This window comes from Pipistrellus hanaki (genome assembly GCF_964339955.1).
Source record: "Pipistrellus hanaki genome assembly, chromosome: 6".
NCBI lineage: Eukaryota > Metazoa > Chordata > Mammalia > Chiroptera > Vespertilionidae > Pipistrellus > Pipistrellus hanaki.
Window position 1 is genome coordinate 66,270,353 of NC_140508.1, and position 17,130 is coordinate 66,287,482.

Below are 17,130 nucleotides of genomic sequence, written 5' to 3' on the forward strand. Positions count from 1 at the left end.
TACATAATCTGTGTACAAGAGTCCAGTTATTTCCTGAGGGTAAATTCCTAGAAGTATAATAACTGGATCGAGGGGTATTCAATGTAAAGTATTGAAGCATGATGCCAGCTGCCCTCTGAAGGTTAAACATTTATTTTCCCACCAGCCCTATATGTTTTCCAACATCCTCATTCGGTATTACCACCCTTTTCAAGTTTGCCTGTCTGTCCGCAGAGGTAAAAACAGAATAGTGCTCCATTAGTGTTTTGATTTATATTTCTCTAGTAGAGTGATATTGACCACCGTTTCCAGTTTCTTGGCCATTTGAATACGCTTCTTCTAAAATGTGCGGGCTGAAAATGATTTTGTTAGTAGTTGGCTCTGAGCTTCTTTGAACTTGGAGCTGGGAAAATCTGGATTCAGTACCCATCTCCTCACAGACCATGGTCTGGCCTTGAGCAACTTGCTCTGCTCTCTGAGCCTTGGATTCCTCATCTGAAATGGAAGAGGCCTGTCCCAGGCTCCTGAGAGCTTAGCCCCTCCTCCACCAGACACCTTGTGGGGCCTTGAAAGGTGGTCGTTAGGTTTGCTGTTCGGGGCTGTGAAGCTGGCTCCATCTGGGCTCCGCTGATGTGAGTGAGCTGCATGTCCATGTAGTAAGCTGCCCATCCTAGGAGGAATGCAAACAAGCTGAACAAATACAGAGCTGCTACAGGAACCCTGGTTACAGTGATCCATGGGGGTTCCACAGACCTCAGGATTCTGTGGCTCTCAGATTCTTCCCTCCTTGGTCAAGTCCCTTTGTCTCGTGTCCTTTGAGTCGGGAGGAAAAGTATTTGTTTGGCTCAAGCTGGATCTAAAAGCCCCCAGGAGGGCTGAGGGCAAAGGGCTTTTGCATCCACGGGTGGTTGCATCTGTGCTGAGTTCAGTGCAGGACAGAATCCAGAGGCCTCTGACAAGGCCCCTTCACAGTGGCCCTGATCCCCTCCCACAGATCCTCACTCTAGTAAATCTGCCAAGCCTCAGCCTGCTGAGATGCCAGGGTCACGTGATTCAAGGCCTTGTCTGTCCTTGTAGGTATACTTCCGATGCTGTAACCGGCGTGAGCATTGTCACCATCTTGTTTTTCTTCCCATCCAAAAGGCCCTCTCTCAAGTGGTGGTGTGACTTTAAAGGTAAGGTGGCCAGGGCTGTGGTGCTGGTGAGCCCAGTGAGTTCTGTGGCATGGAGCGTGGTAATCAGTTGCCCGAGGTGGGCCCTACACCTGGGACATGAGAGCCCTACTGTACGAGCCATGAGCCACCCTGGTCTTCTCCATCCCCTGGTCCCCGTTCCCTGTCTGAGCAGCTACCTTGTCTGGGCACCTAGGGCTGCTGGAGGTGACTGTCCAGGGAGAGCTAGCAACTAGATACAGTCCCCGGACCAAATCCGGCTGCCTGTCTATTTTTGTACAACCCAGGAGCTAAGAATGGCTCTCACACTTTTAAATGGTTGAAAAGAACCAAGAGAAAAATATGACACACAAACATGACATGAAATTCAAATGTCAGTGTCCTGGATTCTTGGGAACTGGCTTTCCCGAGTGGGTCCCTCAGACCCTTCTCGCCTCTGGCTTCCTCGTTTACAGAACGGGCGTTGCAGACTCAAATGCCTACAGGGAGGTGACAGTAACGGAGGCGGCGGATTGGGTGCAGGGCAATGTGTTTCAGAAAACAAGGCCCTCCCTGTTCATAATTCCTTTCACGTGTCTGAAACAGAAAACGGTTCCTGTGTTACATGAGAATAGCAGCCGAGGGTGACAGCAAGTGTCCAGGCCCAGGGACAATAGGGATGCCCGTTCATGCATGTTTTGTCCATGGCTGCTTTGTGCCATCACGCCAGTTGCAACAGAGGCTGCAAAGCCTAAGTAATCCAGTCCCTAACCCTTCACAGAAGTGTGCTGACCCCTGTCCTAGCCACTGCACACCATCTCTCCCCCCCCCACACCGCCTTTGAACATAGAAACCATCCCATAGTTCCACAGGCCAAAGATTCCCATTGTGTTTCTTCTCTCCTAAATATCCTTCCTCTGCCTTTGCTCCCTGTGTACATCCACTTACAAAGAGACCCTTTGGTCCTGAGTGTGGATGGACCGGGAGAGGTGGACAGGGTGTCCTGAGCGTGGAGGCCTTCATCAGGCATCCTCCCTCTGCGGGGCCTCACTGTTTCCATTCTGAACAGAGCAGGTGCCGTACCACGATGCTGTGGGTTTCCCTCTAAAGCTCTAAAGCCAGATATGGAGCCAGATCGTGGCTTCCGGGAGAACCCCGAGGACCCACCATCAGGATGGGCCTGCAGGGACCACGCCTCAGAGTGAGTATCTTCTCTCTCTGCCCAGCTTCCAACACAGAGATCAAACCCCTGCTGACGTGGAAGAGGGCGGAGGAAACCATCCCCTGGAGCATCATCCTTCTCCTGGGAGGGGGCTTCTCCATGGCCAAGGCCTGCGAGGTAAGATCGGCAGGAGGGCCGGCACGCCCCTGAGGCGGGGGCAGGACCCAGTCCCAGCCGCAGGCTCCATGGCCCCTGCAGACACTACCTCCTTTGCCCACTAGGAGAATCATAGTTCCCATCACAGTGCCCGGTGCTGCGGGGAAAAGCAGGAATAAGGTCTGATCTGGAACCTCAAGGAGCTCACAGTGGACTCAGCACTATTACTGGGACCAATAGCATCACGACTCGGTTCTGTGAGCACAGGGAACATGCCACACACAGTGCTCACCTAGTCCAACGCGCCTTACACACAGTAACTGATTTAAACCTCCCAACATGAGGTACATGCCATCACTATTCCCACTCTAGAGATTAGGAAATGGAGGCACAGAGAGGTAAAGTCACCTGCCCAAGATCACACAACTGTGTGCCTCCGTGTCCTCGTCTACAAAATAGGAATACAAACGGATCCCATCTCACCTGGCCAGTAGCTCAGTTGGTTGGAGCATCGTCCCAATACATCGAGGTTGCAGGTTCGATATCCAGGCAGAGTAAATACAAGAAGCAACCAGTGAGTGCGTAAATAATTGGAACAACAGATTGGTCTCCGTCTCTCTCAAAAAAATTTTTTTTTTAATTAAAATTTTTTTTTTTTAGCTCTAGCCAGTTTGGTTCAGTGGATAGAGTGTTGGCTTGTGGACTGAAGGGGCCCGGGTTTGATTCCAGTCAAGGGCATATGCCCGGGTTGCATGCTTGATCCCAAGAGGGGGGCGTGCAGGAGGCAGCTGATCAATGGTTCTCTCTCATCATTGATGTTTCTATCTCTCTGTCTCCCTTCCTCTCTGAAATAAATAAAAACATACTAAAAAAAAAAATGCACATATGGGTTCCATCTCATAGAGTTGCTGTAATTATTAAATGAGTCTATTCGTATGGAGAACTTAGAACATGGCCAACACAGCTGGTTATTATGAGTGGATGTTGGGAAAGAGGGGATTCAGGGTCAAGGATAACACAGAGGTTCTCGCCCCGAGCAACTCAGTGGAAATAGATCTTTTCACTGAGATGCACCTATTCTGACTGAGGAGGAGGCAGAGGGTGACCCCACGCCCCAGAGGCTTCTCTGAGCTCAGAGCTGGTGGGTACAGCCTGGCTCTCAGTGGGGGCTGGGCTGCAGGATCACTGAGCATGCTGGGAGGCCAGTCTGGCCCCTGGCCTGGCCCCTGGCCCCTGGCAGCAGGCTGGGGTTTCTGTTCAAGGAGGGCTTTGTGTAGCAGCTGCCCCTCTCCCCAGCTCCTGCTGGCTCCATTCCCGCCCCAGGCAGCACAGCCTGCCCCGGAGGGACCAGAATGCTCACGGCACTTCCTGCTCCCTCTTCCCTGCCCAGTGCCCTTGCCAGGCCACCGTGGCCTCCTGTAACTTAGAGGCCTTGGATGGGACCCAGGGTGAGTCTGGCTGTGTGGACTCCCACATGCTGGTTCTGAAGGGGTGAAATCAGATCCCAGGCTTACTCTGAACTTGGGCAACTCGCTTACACCTCCTTAATGTTCTCACCAGCTTTCTCCTGCTTCACACTAAATTTGTGGCGCCCCCTGAATTTAGACCCCAGGCTGAAGGCTCCGACCGGCCTGTACACAAACCCCATCAGCTCCCATCTGCCTCCTCTCATCCGCTCCACTCCAGGCCCACTGCCTCCTCAGCATTCCTCAGCCACACCCACACCGTGTTCATTCACACCCAGGACCTGTGTGTGGCTTTCTCTCCACTGGCTGCTCCCTCCCTCTCCCTCCACCTCCAACCCACCAGCCGCCCTGAGATCTCAGAGTCCTCACCTTTCAGGTCTCAGCTCCAAGGTCACCGCCACAGACACAGCCTCTCTACCTCTTACAACTCGGCTCACACGGCATCTACCCTGCACATGATCCTGATTATTTGTTTGTTTACCGGTGTCTATTGCTAGAATATAAACAAGAATCATATCTGTCTTATCCGTGTGTCCCCTGCTCACTGAGTAAACATTAGCTGGACAGGACCCAGCCGATGGGCTGTTTTAAGGACAGATGACAAGATGGATGTATGGAATGTGCCCAGAGAGGGATGATGAATACCCACCTGGTGCTAAAATGGGGGCCACTGTCACCCTCACCATTTTTGTTGTTATTATAATCTTACTGACTCGTGGATAAAAACCTGGCCTGACCCTGGCACCTATGTGTATAGTGGGCAACTTTTAGTCTCCACCACAACAAACTTCTCGCCAAATATATTGAGGGGATTGAGGCTCCATCCCCTCAGAGCTTATGGAAAAGCAGTGTGCTGTGTTCTCGAATCCATTATGAAATTTTAAGTTCGGGATCAGCAGTAAATTTTCTATTAAACATAAAATAAACGTATATAGTTTCTTTGATAAAGAAAGTGTATTGGTACCAGATGACAATGGGTTGATAAAAAGGCTATGGTAGACATACACTTGATTCTAAAAGCCTATGGTTTTGTTATCTTTATTAAAAACAAAAACAAAAACAAAAAAACGGACCTGCCAGACAAGACCTGGTAGGTTTTTGTGGGTTTTTTTTTTTTTTTTTTTTTTAAAGATTATGCTGCATAGCACCACCAGGGGGCACAAGAGAGCACAGTTTTACATCTTTAGCTTTGCTGCCTTGGGGTCCTAAGGAAGATGTGTTGGAACCCTGGTGGTTTAGGATACATTGATGAGAGGAGGGAGTAGCGGGGAGAGTATACATATTATACACTCGTAAATGGAGTGATCCCCGGAGAAGTCCTGGGAAGAGCATGGAGATGACTCTGCAGTATGGACGGCAGGGTGGCGTCTGGGGCCAGGGAGGGAACCATCTAACAGGTCCTTCCCCTGTCCTGTTGGGCTCTGGGCCCCCCTGGGCACTGCTCTTCACTAAGAGGGGCAGTGACAGACTGGTGTTCCCCGAGGGAGTTTTGCAGGAGTGTGTTAGCTTGCAGCAGTACATGGCTCTACGTGTGAAATACATCCCTGCCATTAATTACACTTGGCAACGGTGGATGTCACAAACACTTTGCTGGGCTCACATTGCTCCTCTGTAACACAGGGTCAAATGTCCACCTCATGGGATGGTTGGGAAGTCTCAGGGAGCTAATGTATGCAGGGGCCTCACACCCTATAGAGCCACATTAATGGGGATTGCCATGATAATGAACAATACAATGTTAACAGCACTGATATTTGTGTGATCATTGTAATAAACGTCCTTTTTATTGATCATAAATATCTACTATTTATAATCACATTGGCAGTGTCATATTTAACATATACTTGATACATGTTTTATATTACATGTGATATAGAGTATATCGCCTATATGTTATTATACATTTGATGCCTATTAACGTATCGCAATCACAAGGTTAATGTTTTGTGCATCACTTAGGTTCCTATCATTTAAATTAATAACTGTCACTGGAGGGATGAGGAGATTATCCTGGAGGAGCCAATTCCCCTCTCCCATTCAAGTTGGAGCTGAGGGTGCTAGACCCAGATGAATTGTTGGAGAACCAGATGGGTTATTTGAGGGTCCGAGGCTTTGTGTCTGGCCTATAGCGTACAAAATAGAGAAGAGCTCAAGAAGCCGAGAAGCTCATTCAAGCCCAGGCTCCTGTGTGACCTTGGACATGTCCCATGTCCCTCACTGGGCTGACCCCCAGACTCCCCATCTATGAAGGGGATAATCTTCATCATTGTGATTGATCCCAATCCTCCCGGGGCCCAGCCCTCAGGGGTGGCACTGGGATGGGCTGGGTGTGAAGAGGTGCCCTCCCCTCCGCGCCCCCTCTCCCCCTTGCAGCAGTCCGGGCTGTCATTGTGGATCAGCGACCAGCTGCACCCCCTGGAGAACGTGTCGCCCACGCTGGCCGTCTTCACCATCACCTTCGTCGTCATCTTCTTCACCGAGTTTGCCAGCAACACGGCCACCATCATCATCTTCCTGCCCGTCATGTCAGAGCTGGTGAGGGCCCTTCTGGGAAGAAGGGGAGGCAAGGAGGAGCCCCTATCCCTCTCCCCTGCTGCGGGGTCTCCCCCAGGCAGCCCCAGGAGTCACTGCTTTCTTCCAAAATGTGTGAACGTGTCAGAACCCAGATTCAAAACAATCCTGTGGGGGTTTTTCTTTCTTTCTTTCTTTCTTTTTTTTTTAATGCATAATCAAAGTCAACACGTTTAAAGTGACCACATGCCCTCTTTGGGGAGTTTTCTAGGAAGCTAGCATGACCAGATTTGGATTAAGCAGAAGTAGAAAGTGTGACTAGTCCAATAACCACAGAGGAACTCTGAGTATAGCAAAGCTCTAGCCTCCCTGGAAAGCCGGGCTCCTTGGCACCACTGACAAGCTGGGTAAGTGGTGGGGACAGCCCTGTGCACAGCAGGGTCCTTAGTGGCACCCCTAGCCAGCCCCTGTCCGCTAGTACCAACAGCGCCCCTTCTAAATCGTGGCCACCACACATGTGTTCAGACATGGCCAAGAGTCGCCTAGAGGTACACAGTCACCCCCGGCTGAGAACCCGTCCTGGAGAGCCGGCGAGGTGAGAGCCGGAGCCTTCAAGAGCAGATAGTCCTGGATTTGCCCAAAGTGTCCGAGCACAGACAGGCAGAGAAAGCCAGCCCATCCAGGTGTCAGGTTAGCATGACCCCGAAACCAAACGCACACGAGGGGAGAAAGATGTCCTACCTTGACCTCGTGTGCAAATAAAGATGCAAATGGCAAAATGAATTCAGGGTCATAGGCCAAGAACAACATATCACCGAGGACAAGAAGAGTTTACACTCGAGATTTCAAAACTGGTTACCCTGAGTTTTACGTTTGAACAGATTAAAGAGGTGTTATTGCCTCAGCGTAACCCCGAATCTACAAATCTACGGAATTAAGTCCGTGTTGCAAGCAGAGCATATGCTTTGTATGCAAACAGGGTCATGCCAGGCACTCGTGGGAGCCACTTTGTTTTTCTTTGCTTGTTTATGCATCAATGATAATAGCCAACGACACATTCTTCCAAATGGTGCTTACCATCAAAATCAAATCATCTGACACACAATAGCACATTTTGAGAAAACACATATTCTCTAGGTTGCAAAAATCCCCTGAGGGACCCACGATGTCCTGCCTTAAAGTAAAATGCCGGAGAAGTACTCAACATGAGTTGTATGTAGGTGAACAGGTCATTGGAGAGAGGTGAGGCCAACCCACAGACACGTTTGACCCCCCCCTCCCAGTCTTAGAAGTTTGGAAATGTTTGCCAACAGCGGCCATCTTGAGCTCTCCTTATTCCTGAAGTCCAGTGAGGCCCCGACCCCAAGGGGCCCAGAGCCCAGCTGTTAGGACCAGGTAGAGGGCTTGTTATTTTAGAGCATCTGCTTCCCCTGGGACCTTGTCAGACATGCAGATTCTGGGGGCCACCCCAGGCCGGCTGAGCCAGCAGCTCTGGGTGAGGGGGGGGGGGCGGGGGGGGGGGGGAGCCTGCTGAGCTTTAACAAGCCTCGGGGGACTCCTGCACACTCAGGCTGGAGGAGTGTCCTCGGTGCATCTCCCCAGCCCAGCCTCCCTGCTGACCCTGCAGTGTGGCCTCCAATGTCACTAACCTTGAGTATGTCTTCTCCATCTCTCCCTTGGTCTGGCTCTCGTCTTCTGTCCATCTCCGTGTGTCGTATCCTTCATTTCTGTGTGTTTGTATTTCTGGTCTCTCATTGGCTCTACATCTGTCTTCTCACTTGTCTCGACTGCTCGCTCTCACTCTGCCTTTCTCTATCCATGTGTCTTTGCCTCTCTGTCTCTAAATCTGTCTCCGTGTTGCTCTCCTTCCGTCTTGACCTCTTTCGTCTCGGTCTCGCCACGCCCTCCGGAGCCCAGGCCATCCGCCTGCACGTGCACCCCCTGTACCTGATGATCCCGGCCACAGTGGGCTGCTCCTACGCCTTCATGCTCCCCGTCTCCACGCCCCCCAACTCAATTGCCTTCGCCTCCGGACACCTGCTGGTCAAAGACATGGTGAGCCTGGGCATCTTCTTCTTCTTCTTTTTTTTTTTTTAAAAATAAGTTTTTATAGATGTCAGAGAGAAAGGAAAGATGGGAGACATAGAAGCATCCATGAGAGGGTTGCATTAACATCAACCGGCTGCCTGCTGCATGCCCCCTGCTGGGGATGGAGCCCACAACCCAGGCATCGAACCAGGGACCTCTCGGTGCATGGGCTGATGCTCAGTCACGGAACACCATGGCCGGGTGAGGGTGGGCATTTTCTAGCAGCACCCAGAGAGGTGGGCGGACACTGGTGGTCAGCTGGGCATCTGGGCAGGGTCCTGCTCCCCCAGCCACCATCCCCCAATTTCTGCATAAGTCATTCCAGGCAAACACTGTGTTTAGACAACTTCAGGAAACTGCTTAAGTGACTGCTTTCCAGCATTTGCTTTGGGGACAAGGGTTTTCCCCACTCTGTTCTTGCTTGTCGGGCCAACGGCACTGTGCCCGGAATCTGCAGGGAAGAGAAATGTGAGGGACTTGGGTGGCCTCGATGCCTGGCCAGCTGAGGAGTGACAGGAGCCCCCAGAGCCCCCAAGGGTGGGGGTGGAGGGACTCCAGCTTTCAGCAGGGCTCAACTATGGGGCAGTATGTTCCCTCTCCCCCACATCCCTACTAAGCCCGTCCCTCCCACCCTCTCCCTCCTCTCACCTCCTGCTGCCTCTTCCCCCTCCACCCCCACCTGGGCCTGGGGCATTTGGATGCTCAGAATGCAAATAACTCTCCCTAAACTGGTGCAAGCCCAGGGGCATTGTGCTTAACCAGTTCAGGAAGCTGGTCCCGCTCAGCGGGGTAAGGGCCCGAGAAGCAGAGTGAGAGGCGGAAAGCTGGGAAGGCGAACCCAGAGCTAACAGTAACACACAGGTGTTAGTTAGTTAATTTATTAACTAGAGTGGAACTAAGCAGGCATTCGGAGCCAGCCTCCCAAGACCCTGACAAGGGAAGACTCCGCCCTCCTCCCAGCTCCCCCAAAGCTTTGGTCGGCTCCTTCTAAGCCTCCACACCTGCCAGGGGCTTTAGGATCCCTAGAACCGAGGCAGCCAGCACAGCGGTGTCCCGACCAACTCCCATTCCATGAATCATCTGAGGAAATATTCATTTCACAAGTTTACTAAATTAACTAGAAATGTTTACCTCTAAAAATTCATTTCACAATTTTACTAAATTTACATTTTTTAAAAACTTAAGTAAGAGCCCTGGACAGTGTTGCTTAGTGGTTGGAGAATCGGCCCACACACTAAAAGGTCACACCTGGGTTGAATCAATCTCAGCCCAGGTTGGACAGCAAGTAGGAGGCAACCATGGGTCTCTCTCTCTCTCTCTCTCTCTCTCTCTCTCTCTCTCTCTCTCTCTCTCTCTCTCTCTTTTCCCCTCCCTCCCACGTTCTCTAAAAATCAATGACAAAAATCTCCTCAGATGAGAATTAGCAAAATCAAACAAACAAAAAACCTTAAATGAGAGTATTTAAAAAGGAAAGTTACCAACGTACGTGTAACTGGAAAACCAGTGGTGCATGCCATTGATGGCAAGTCTAAAAATAAATACAAAGGGGGGGGGGGAGCAAAATAATGAAATTCTCCCCAGGTGCAGTTGCCTGGAGAAGGGTCTTGTTAAAAAGGCAGATGAAGCCTGGCAAGTGTAGCTCAGTGGCTGAGCATTAACCTAAGTTCAGGAGATCACCACTTGTTTCCCGGTCTGGGCATATGTCTGGGTTGTGGGCTCGATCTCCAGTAAGGGGAGTGCAGGAGGCGGCCAATCAATGATTCTCTCTCATTATTGATCTCTCTCTCTCTCTCTCTCCCTCTCCTTTCCTCTCTGAAAGTAACAAAGATATATTTAAGAAAAAAAAGAAAAAAAAAGAAAAGAGGGTTGGGGAGGCAGTGGGAGAGGAGGAGAGAAGCGTTAAGGAAGGGCATGGTAGCCCCTAAAGCAGACTTGCTCTGAGGAAGCGATTTGAAAAGCAATCTAAAGGGAGTAATTTTCTCACGGCCTGACTGCCAAAGCAGAACAAAGAGAAAACTGAGCTGGGAAACAGGTGTTTTCAGCCTCTGTATAAGCCAGTGGTTGGCAAATTCATTAGTCAACAGAGCGGTAAACCGAGGCTCGGGAGCCGCAGGTGGCTCGCGAGCCGCAGTGTGCCGACCACTGGATACTATAAGCGGCCAGCCTGGGGAGGGAGCAGGTGGGCCGCTCCTTCCACCATTTACAGCAGGGAGATCTGGGGGAGATAAAAGATCAACCGAAGGACTTGCATACATGCATATAAGTACAACCAAATGGACACAAAACTCTGGGGAGGGAGGGTATGTATGGGAGTGGGGGACAATGTTAAAATATGTACACAGAGAATAATTTAATAAAAAAAATGCAAAAAAATAAATAAAGAGGTAAACATTTCTAGGAGAAAAAAAATCTTCCCAATCAACAATTATAGCCCTAACTGCTGCAGGTGCGGGTAGAGGAGGAGGTGGAATGATTTGATGATCAAATCAGACTACTTTCAAGTTGTGTAGCCTTGGATAAGCCAACTTGTCTGAGCCTCATTTTCCTCTTCTGTAAAATAGGAATAATCATAGTAACAACACCAATACCCCTTAGAGGGCTGCTTTCAGGGTTAAATGGCCCTATGACAGCTGCATGGCACAGTACCTGGCCCCTACAAGCCCCTCAATGAATGAGGACATTGGTGGAACAGCCCAGGGTGTGTAAAGATGGTAGGGTCTCGGGCATCGACCGAGCTGGCTTTGGGGGAATGACTTGGGGTTTTTTCCATGAATGCAACGGGCCTCGAGTCTGTGTTCTATTTCAGGTGCGGACAGGCCTCCTGATGAACCTGATGGGCATCATGATCCTCAACATGGCCATCAATACATGGGCACAGCCCATCTTCCAGCTGGGCTCCTTCCCGGACTGGGCCCAACACCACCTAACCAACGTCACAGGAAAATCACCCTCCCTGGTGGCCAACGACACCTCACTTGCCCTCTGAGTCCTCCTCGGAGGCTCTCTCTGGGCTGGGCCCTCCCACAAGGCTTTACCACTACCCGCTCTTAGGGTCAGGCAGGACGATCAAGCAATTCTCTGTGGTCCAGGAGGCAGCAAGCAGGGGTAACCTCCGGTGGCCACTTGGGTCAGCAAGTTCATTACCTAGGACACCTTCTCCTCGCTCGTGCTGTTCAGGGCCCAGATGTGTCCCAGATCTGCTGCCTGAGACACAAGCTCCTTCATCTCCGAGCTGGAATGTGGTTAGGATGCAAGAGGGCCCCGCGTCAGCACCAATAAATAAATCTAGCACTGCATTTGCCATGAACAGTCGCGATGGGAATCTCTCCGTCCCCAGGGGCACCGTGACCATCCCCCACTGGCTCCTGTGGGTTGCACTCTGGACAGACCCTCGTGCCTTTCGGGGCCACCTTCCTCGGAGACCTGTTCCAGCTGTTCACAGCTGGAACATGTAATGGTACATGTTCAGTGTAGTTGGTGCCTGTTCTGTACCAGTTGCTTGACTATTTCCCCTACTGAAACCCAGCAGCCAGGGGGATTTTCAATCCATGGAGCCGGGATTGGGGGGAGCAGGGGCCAGAAGGGACAGGTGGCTTCTTGCAGGCGTGGACACTGTGCAGAGCCTCTTCCTGCTTCTCTGAGCCCCCAGCACACCAGGGGAGTTCTAGAACCCTCACTGACATGCCTACCCAAGCTTTTATGATTCTCCTGTTTAATCGGATTCACTATGGCCATGTTTCTGGAGTTGGGCCAAGCCTGGGCCCTGCCCTCTTGCAGGCGACTCATGACTCCTCCAGCCAGAACCCTCCTGCCTGTGGCCGGCAGGGCCCTCGTGGCTGCTGGCTGCTGCTTGCTCAGCAGCTGTTTCCAACCCTACCCCAGGTGACAAGCATGTTTGGTTAGCAAAGGCCCTGTTTTTTCAGGGAGGAGAGGGAAGTCAGGAGACAAACTGGGGCCTCGTAAAGGGCCAGGGCGAAATGTCTCAAGCAGGCCAAGCATCACGATCCTCTTTACAGACAGGGACTCCGAGACTTCCCGAGAGCCAGGGGCTGGCGGGCTCTCCTCGGGGATTCCACCACTGTTGGCTTCAAGCAGAAGTCTCTGGGCATCTCCAGGGAACAGCACGGTCTTGTGGTTCATTTCTGCGGATGCTCAGGAAGTGTCTGCGGAGCGAGTGGCCCGGCATTAGCGTAGCACCAGCGAAGGCACCACTGAGGGCCCCAAAGCCCCTCCTCTCCCCTTCCTGCCCCTCCCAGGGATGAGGTTCCCTGAGCGGCAGCCTGGGCCTGGCAGGCAGTTCCCAGAGACTGAGCTCGCCCTCAGTGCAGCCCGAGTGAGTCACGGATGGTTCCCTGGAAGCGGGGAAGGGAGGGAGGGAGGGAGGGAGGGAGCCCACCCCCTCCCCATATGAGCAGAATGTCAGCTTTTAGTCACAGCTCCAGCCCCGGGGGCGAGGAGTGGGGGAAGCTGTGCTCCCTGTGGGACAGGGGAGGAGAGAGGTTCATTCACAGAGAAACCCACGGAACTTATAACCAGGTGAACCGTGATTTCAAGTGCTTTTGATTGAAAATGCCATAAAATAAAGAATGTTGATCAGCACGGGCCCTGGAGGTTGTTTTTGTTGTTCTGGACATCAAAGAGCTCCAAAGCCCCACATTCCTGAGGAGAGAGTTTCACAGAATTGATCTCCCTCATCTCACTTACTGCTTTCTGCTCGCTGCTCTGTTCCAGCCCCTCACTCAAAGCCTCCTGCCTCGGGGCCTTTGCACATGCTGTTTCCTCCGCCCAGAACACTTTGCTCCCAAATAGACACTGGTTTCCTCACTTTATTCAGGTCTCTGCTCCAATGTCACCTCCCCAGAGAAGCTCCCCTGATCATCTAGTCTAAAATATCACCTTCATCATTCTCCATCTCCTGATGCTGCTCTAGTTTTCTCAGTAAATACGTTGTATTATTAATTTTCTTATTAAATCTCTCTCTCTCTCTCTCTCTCTCTCTTTCTCTCTCTCTCTCTCTAAAATGTAAGCTTATGAGAAGACAAGCTTTCTTTTGTTCTGAGTTGTAACTCCAGTGCATAGAGCAGTTTCTGACACATGTGGGTGCTCAGTAAATATCTGATAAATGAGTCTGTACCAGAATTTATGAGAAAGCCATCTTACCCTCTGATGTGGGGTCTGTTTGGCTCATTTCTTTGCTCACTCATCCTTCCATTGATTCAAACGCTAATTTATTATGTGCTCATTCACTGTCTCCGCCTACAGGAACTTACATTCTAGCTGAGGGGATGGGGTGTACACAGGTGAACAAGCAAGAGAAATGACTCTGGGTCAGGATGCGGGCTGAGAAGAAAAGGAAACGGGCCAAGGTGACCACTGGCTCAGACGCTGCTTTAGGCGGAATGGTGAGGGAGGACTCCTCTGAGGAGGTGGCTTTGGACCGAGACCAGAGGGAGTCAGCCATGTGCTCGTGGTGGCATGGGAGGACGGGGGAATGGCAAGGGAGGTGCAGAGTCATTGGAAATATACCGGGACACATGTCTGGACTCTGAGGAAGCCAGAAGAGACCAAACACCTGTTTTGGTTACCTGTGGTTACCTAATAAATCAACCCACAAAACCGGGGCTGTAAAACAAAACCCACTGTATTGGCTCACATTTCAGAGTTCTACAGGGATGGTGTAGTCTCTGCTCTACATGGTGCGGTTGGAGCTGGCACGTCCACTGTGGCCGTGAACACTCTGGGGTGCGGTGGCTTCTCCAGGGTCTAGCTTGGACCTCTTTACATGAAGTGGGCTTCCAGGAAGGAACAGCAGAAGCTACAAGACCCCTGAAGGCCTGGGTTTGGGAGTACACGGACGTGAATTCTGACATATTCTATTGGCCAGAGCCCATCGAGGGCTGGCCTGGTTTGAGGGCAGGAATAGGCTCCACTCCTTGTGAGGAAGAGCAGCGTCCCTAAGAGAGAGACAATGGTTAGCCACCATCTTCAGAGCCTTCTATCGTAACACCCAAGAGGGAGATGAATGAGAGACTTAAACATGTCATTCTGAAAAGCGATATCTAAGCGGCCTGCAGATGCTCACACCCACTTGTAATCAGAAAAAGGCAAGTTCAACCAAGATTTAGCAATATGCCCATCAGACTGGGGAAAAGTTGAAAAGTGGACGGTAAGTGGTGGTAAAATGGGAAGAAACGGAAACCCTGGTGTTCTGCTGGTGAGACGTTAAGTTGCTTGTCAGTCTGGCAAGCAACGTGAGGTTTGTTTTTGTTTTGTTTTATTTTGTTTTGTTTTAATCCTCACCTGAGGATATTTTTCCATTGGTTTTTAGGGAGTGTGGAAGAGAGGGAAAGACAGAGAGGAATATGGATGTGAGAGAGACACATCGATTGGTTGCACAGAGGAGCCTGCAGCTGAGGTCCATGCCCTTGACTGGGATCGAACCCAGGACCCTTGGGTCCGCAGGCCGACGCTTTATCCACTGAGCCAAACCGGCTAGGGCTTTGTTATCTGCATTCTCTGTGCTCCGTTATCCTACTCCTGGATTTCCATCCCAGCGAAACCGGTCTCTAAGGAGAATATGGAGGAGGATATTTGTGCCACTGTTGTTTGAGGGGCCAAGGAGCTGGAAGTCACCTAAGTGACCATTGCTGGGGAGGCTATTTAAGTGAAACAGGACTTTCTGTGGTGCTGAAAATGGTCTATATCTGCCTTGTACAATACGGTAGCCACTTGCAACTTAAATGTGGCTAATTGGAATGGAGATGGGCTGTCAGTATAACACACACACCGATTTTAAGAACTTAGTAAAAAAAAAAAAAAGTGAATGCAAAATGTCCTTATTAATACTTTTTAAAAAATATATATTTTTATTGATTTTTTTTTTACAGAGAGGAAGGTAGAGAGATAGAGTGTTAGAAACATCGATGAGAGCGAGATATGGATCAGCTGCCTCCTGCACACCCCCTACTGGGGATGTGCCCGCAACTAAGGTACATGCCCTCGACCGGAATCCAACCAGGGACCTTTCAGTCCACAGGCCGATGCTCTATCCACTGAGCCAAACTGGTTTTGGCCTTATTAATACTTTTTATATTGACTATATAGTTAAGGGATATTATATTGGACATATTAGGTTGAGTAAAAGTTTTATTAAAATCAATGTCATGCCCTCGTGACCATGGCTCAGTGGTCAGAGTGCCAGCAGGTTCAATTCTGGTCACGGGCACGTACCTGGGTTGCAGGTTCGATCCCTGGCCCCAGTCAGGGCATGTGCGGGAGGGGACCAATCAATTGATGTGTCTCCCTCACATCGATGCTTCTTTTTCTCTCCTCCCTCTTTCTCTTTCCCTCTCCTCGCTTTTTTTCCTACTCTCTCTGAAAATCAATGGGAAAAATATCCTCGGGTGAAGATTTTTTAAAAATAAATTTCACTTTTTTTAAGTGGCTGCCCGAAATGTTTAAATGGTTCCCATTCTGCTTCTATTGGAAAGCACTGTCTATTTGGGAAGATTTCAGCCCCTCTGCCTATTCTCAAATCAAGTGCAAGGCAGTGACGTTCCACTCCCACAGGCTGTGACATTCAATCACTCCCACCGTGTGTGGACCTCCGAGTCTGATTCCAGATCTGAGGGCTTACCACTTCCTCTTCCTGTCCTGTCTTATGGCTATGAATCCTCTATGCAGAAATTCCCTTCAATTGCGTTCATTCTATTTTGGTGATTCAGAAGCCCCTTCCGGATGTTGTGGGCCTTGAAGTCAAGCCAGCCTTATATAGGCAGAAGTGGCTGCCTACATGTGCAGAGAAAAGCCAAAAATATCTTCTGCCCTTTCCCTGCCTATTGCCCCCATCCTCCCAAATCTTACATACCAGAGGCCTTCGGAAATGACCAACATGGGCCTTAGCCAGTCAGCTCCCTGATGCCAGTGCAGAAACCAGGCAAATGCTGGTGTCTTCCAGGGCACTGCGCTGCTCGTCTCTGACCGGCACAGTGCCCTGAAATTTCCCAGGTGAAGGGACCTTGCCCAGTGGGCATCACAGAGGCCTGTACAATCAGGTCTGAGCAGCCAGAACACACTCAGGCATAGCTATCCGCCATGGTGAAAAGGAGCAAGCAGGAGCATTGAGCTGTGGTTTACTAGGCATTCTGCATACATTATCTCATTAGATCCTCACGCACACCCAAGAATATTCTCATTACAGCAGAGTCCACACAAGTTCAGAGAGGGATAGCGTGTTGTCCAAACACACACAGCACACACAGTACGTGGGAACGTTGGGCCTCGTTTTCAAGGGGCTTCAGCCCTCAGCTGGAGCAGAGTAGACGCTGCCCTTTGTGAAGGGGTCTACACGGGGTCGGGCACCACTGTTTCCACCTGGACTGCTGTGCTCCTCACCTTGGCCGGATGCTCCAGGGCACGTGCCTTTGCTGCTCCCGGTCCATTTGGTGCCCAGTTCGCTGCACACGTGGTGCCTGGCCTGCCTTCCTGGAGGGTTTGTGATGTGGGAAGGATGTTAGGCTCCCTGAGGGCCCAAAGGGTCTCATTCAATTGTGTCACTTCTCCTATCTGGGCCACCAGACATCCTCCTTCAGGCCTGAGCAGTGACCCAGGCACCATG

At 50.8% G+C, this 17,130-nt stretch overlaps 1 protein-coding gene across 4 annotated transcripts in view; it reads left to right on the forward strand.

Moving 5' to 3' along the window:
- SLC13A3 (solute carrier family 13 member 3) overlaps window positions 1-13,115 on the forward strand; it is a 52,219-nt gene extending 39,104 nt beyond the window's left edge. For 3 of the 4 annotated variants that reach the window (XM_084887489.1, XM_084887490.1, XM_084887491.1), the window contains 5 exons: window positions 1,057-1,154; window positions 2,357-2,469; window positions 6,288-6,449; window positions 8,343-8,480; window positions 11,320-13,115. In XM_084887489.1, coding sequence (XP_084743615.1) covers window positions 1,057-1,154; window positions 2,357-2,469; window positions 6,288-6,449; window positions 8,343-8,480; window positions 11,320-11,499 — 691 coding nt within the window. In that variant the 3' untranslated portion in view covers window positions 11,500-13,115. Of the gene's footprint in view, window positions 1-1,056; window positions 1,155-2,356; window positions 2,470-6,287; window positions 6,450-8,337; window positions 8,481-11,319 lie in introns of all 4 variants that reach the window. The other variant, XR_014795299.1, reaches the window with a different exon arrangement.
- The last annotated feature ends 4,015 nt before the right edge of the window (window positions 13,116-17,130 follow it).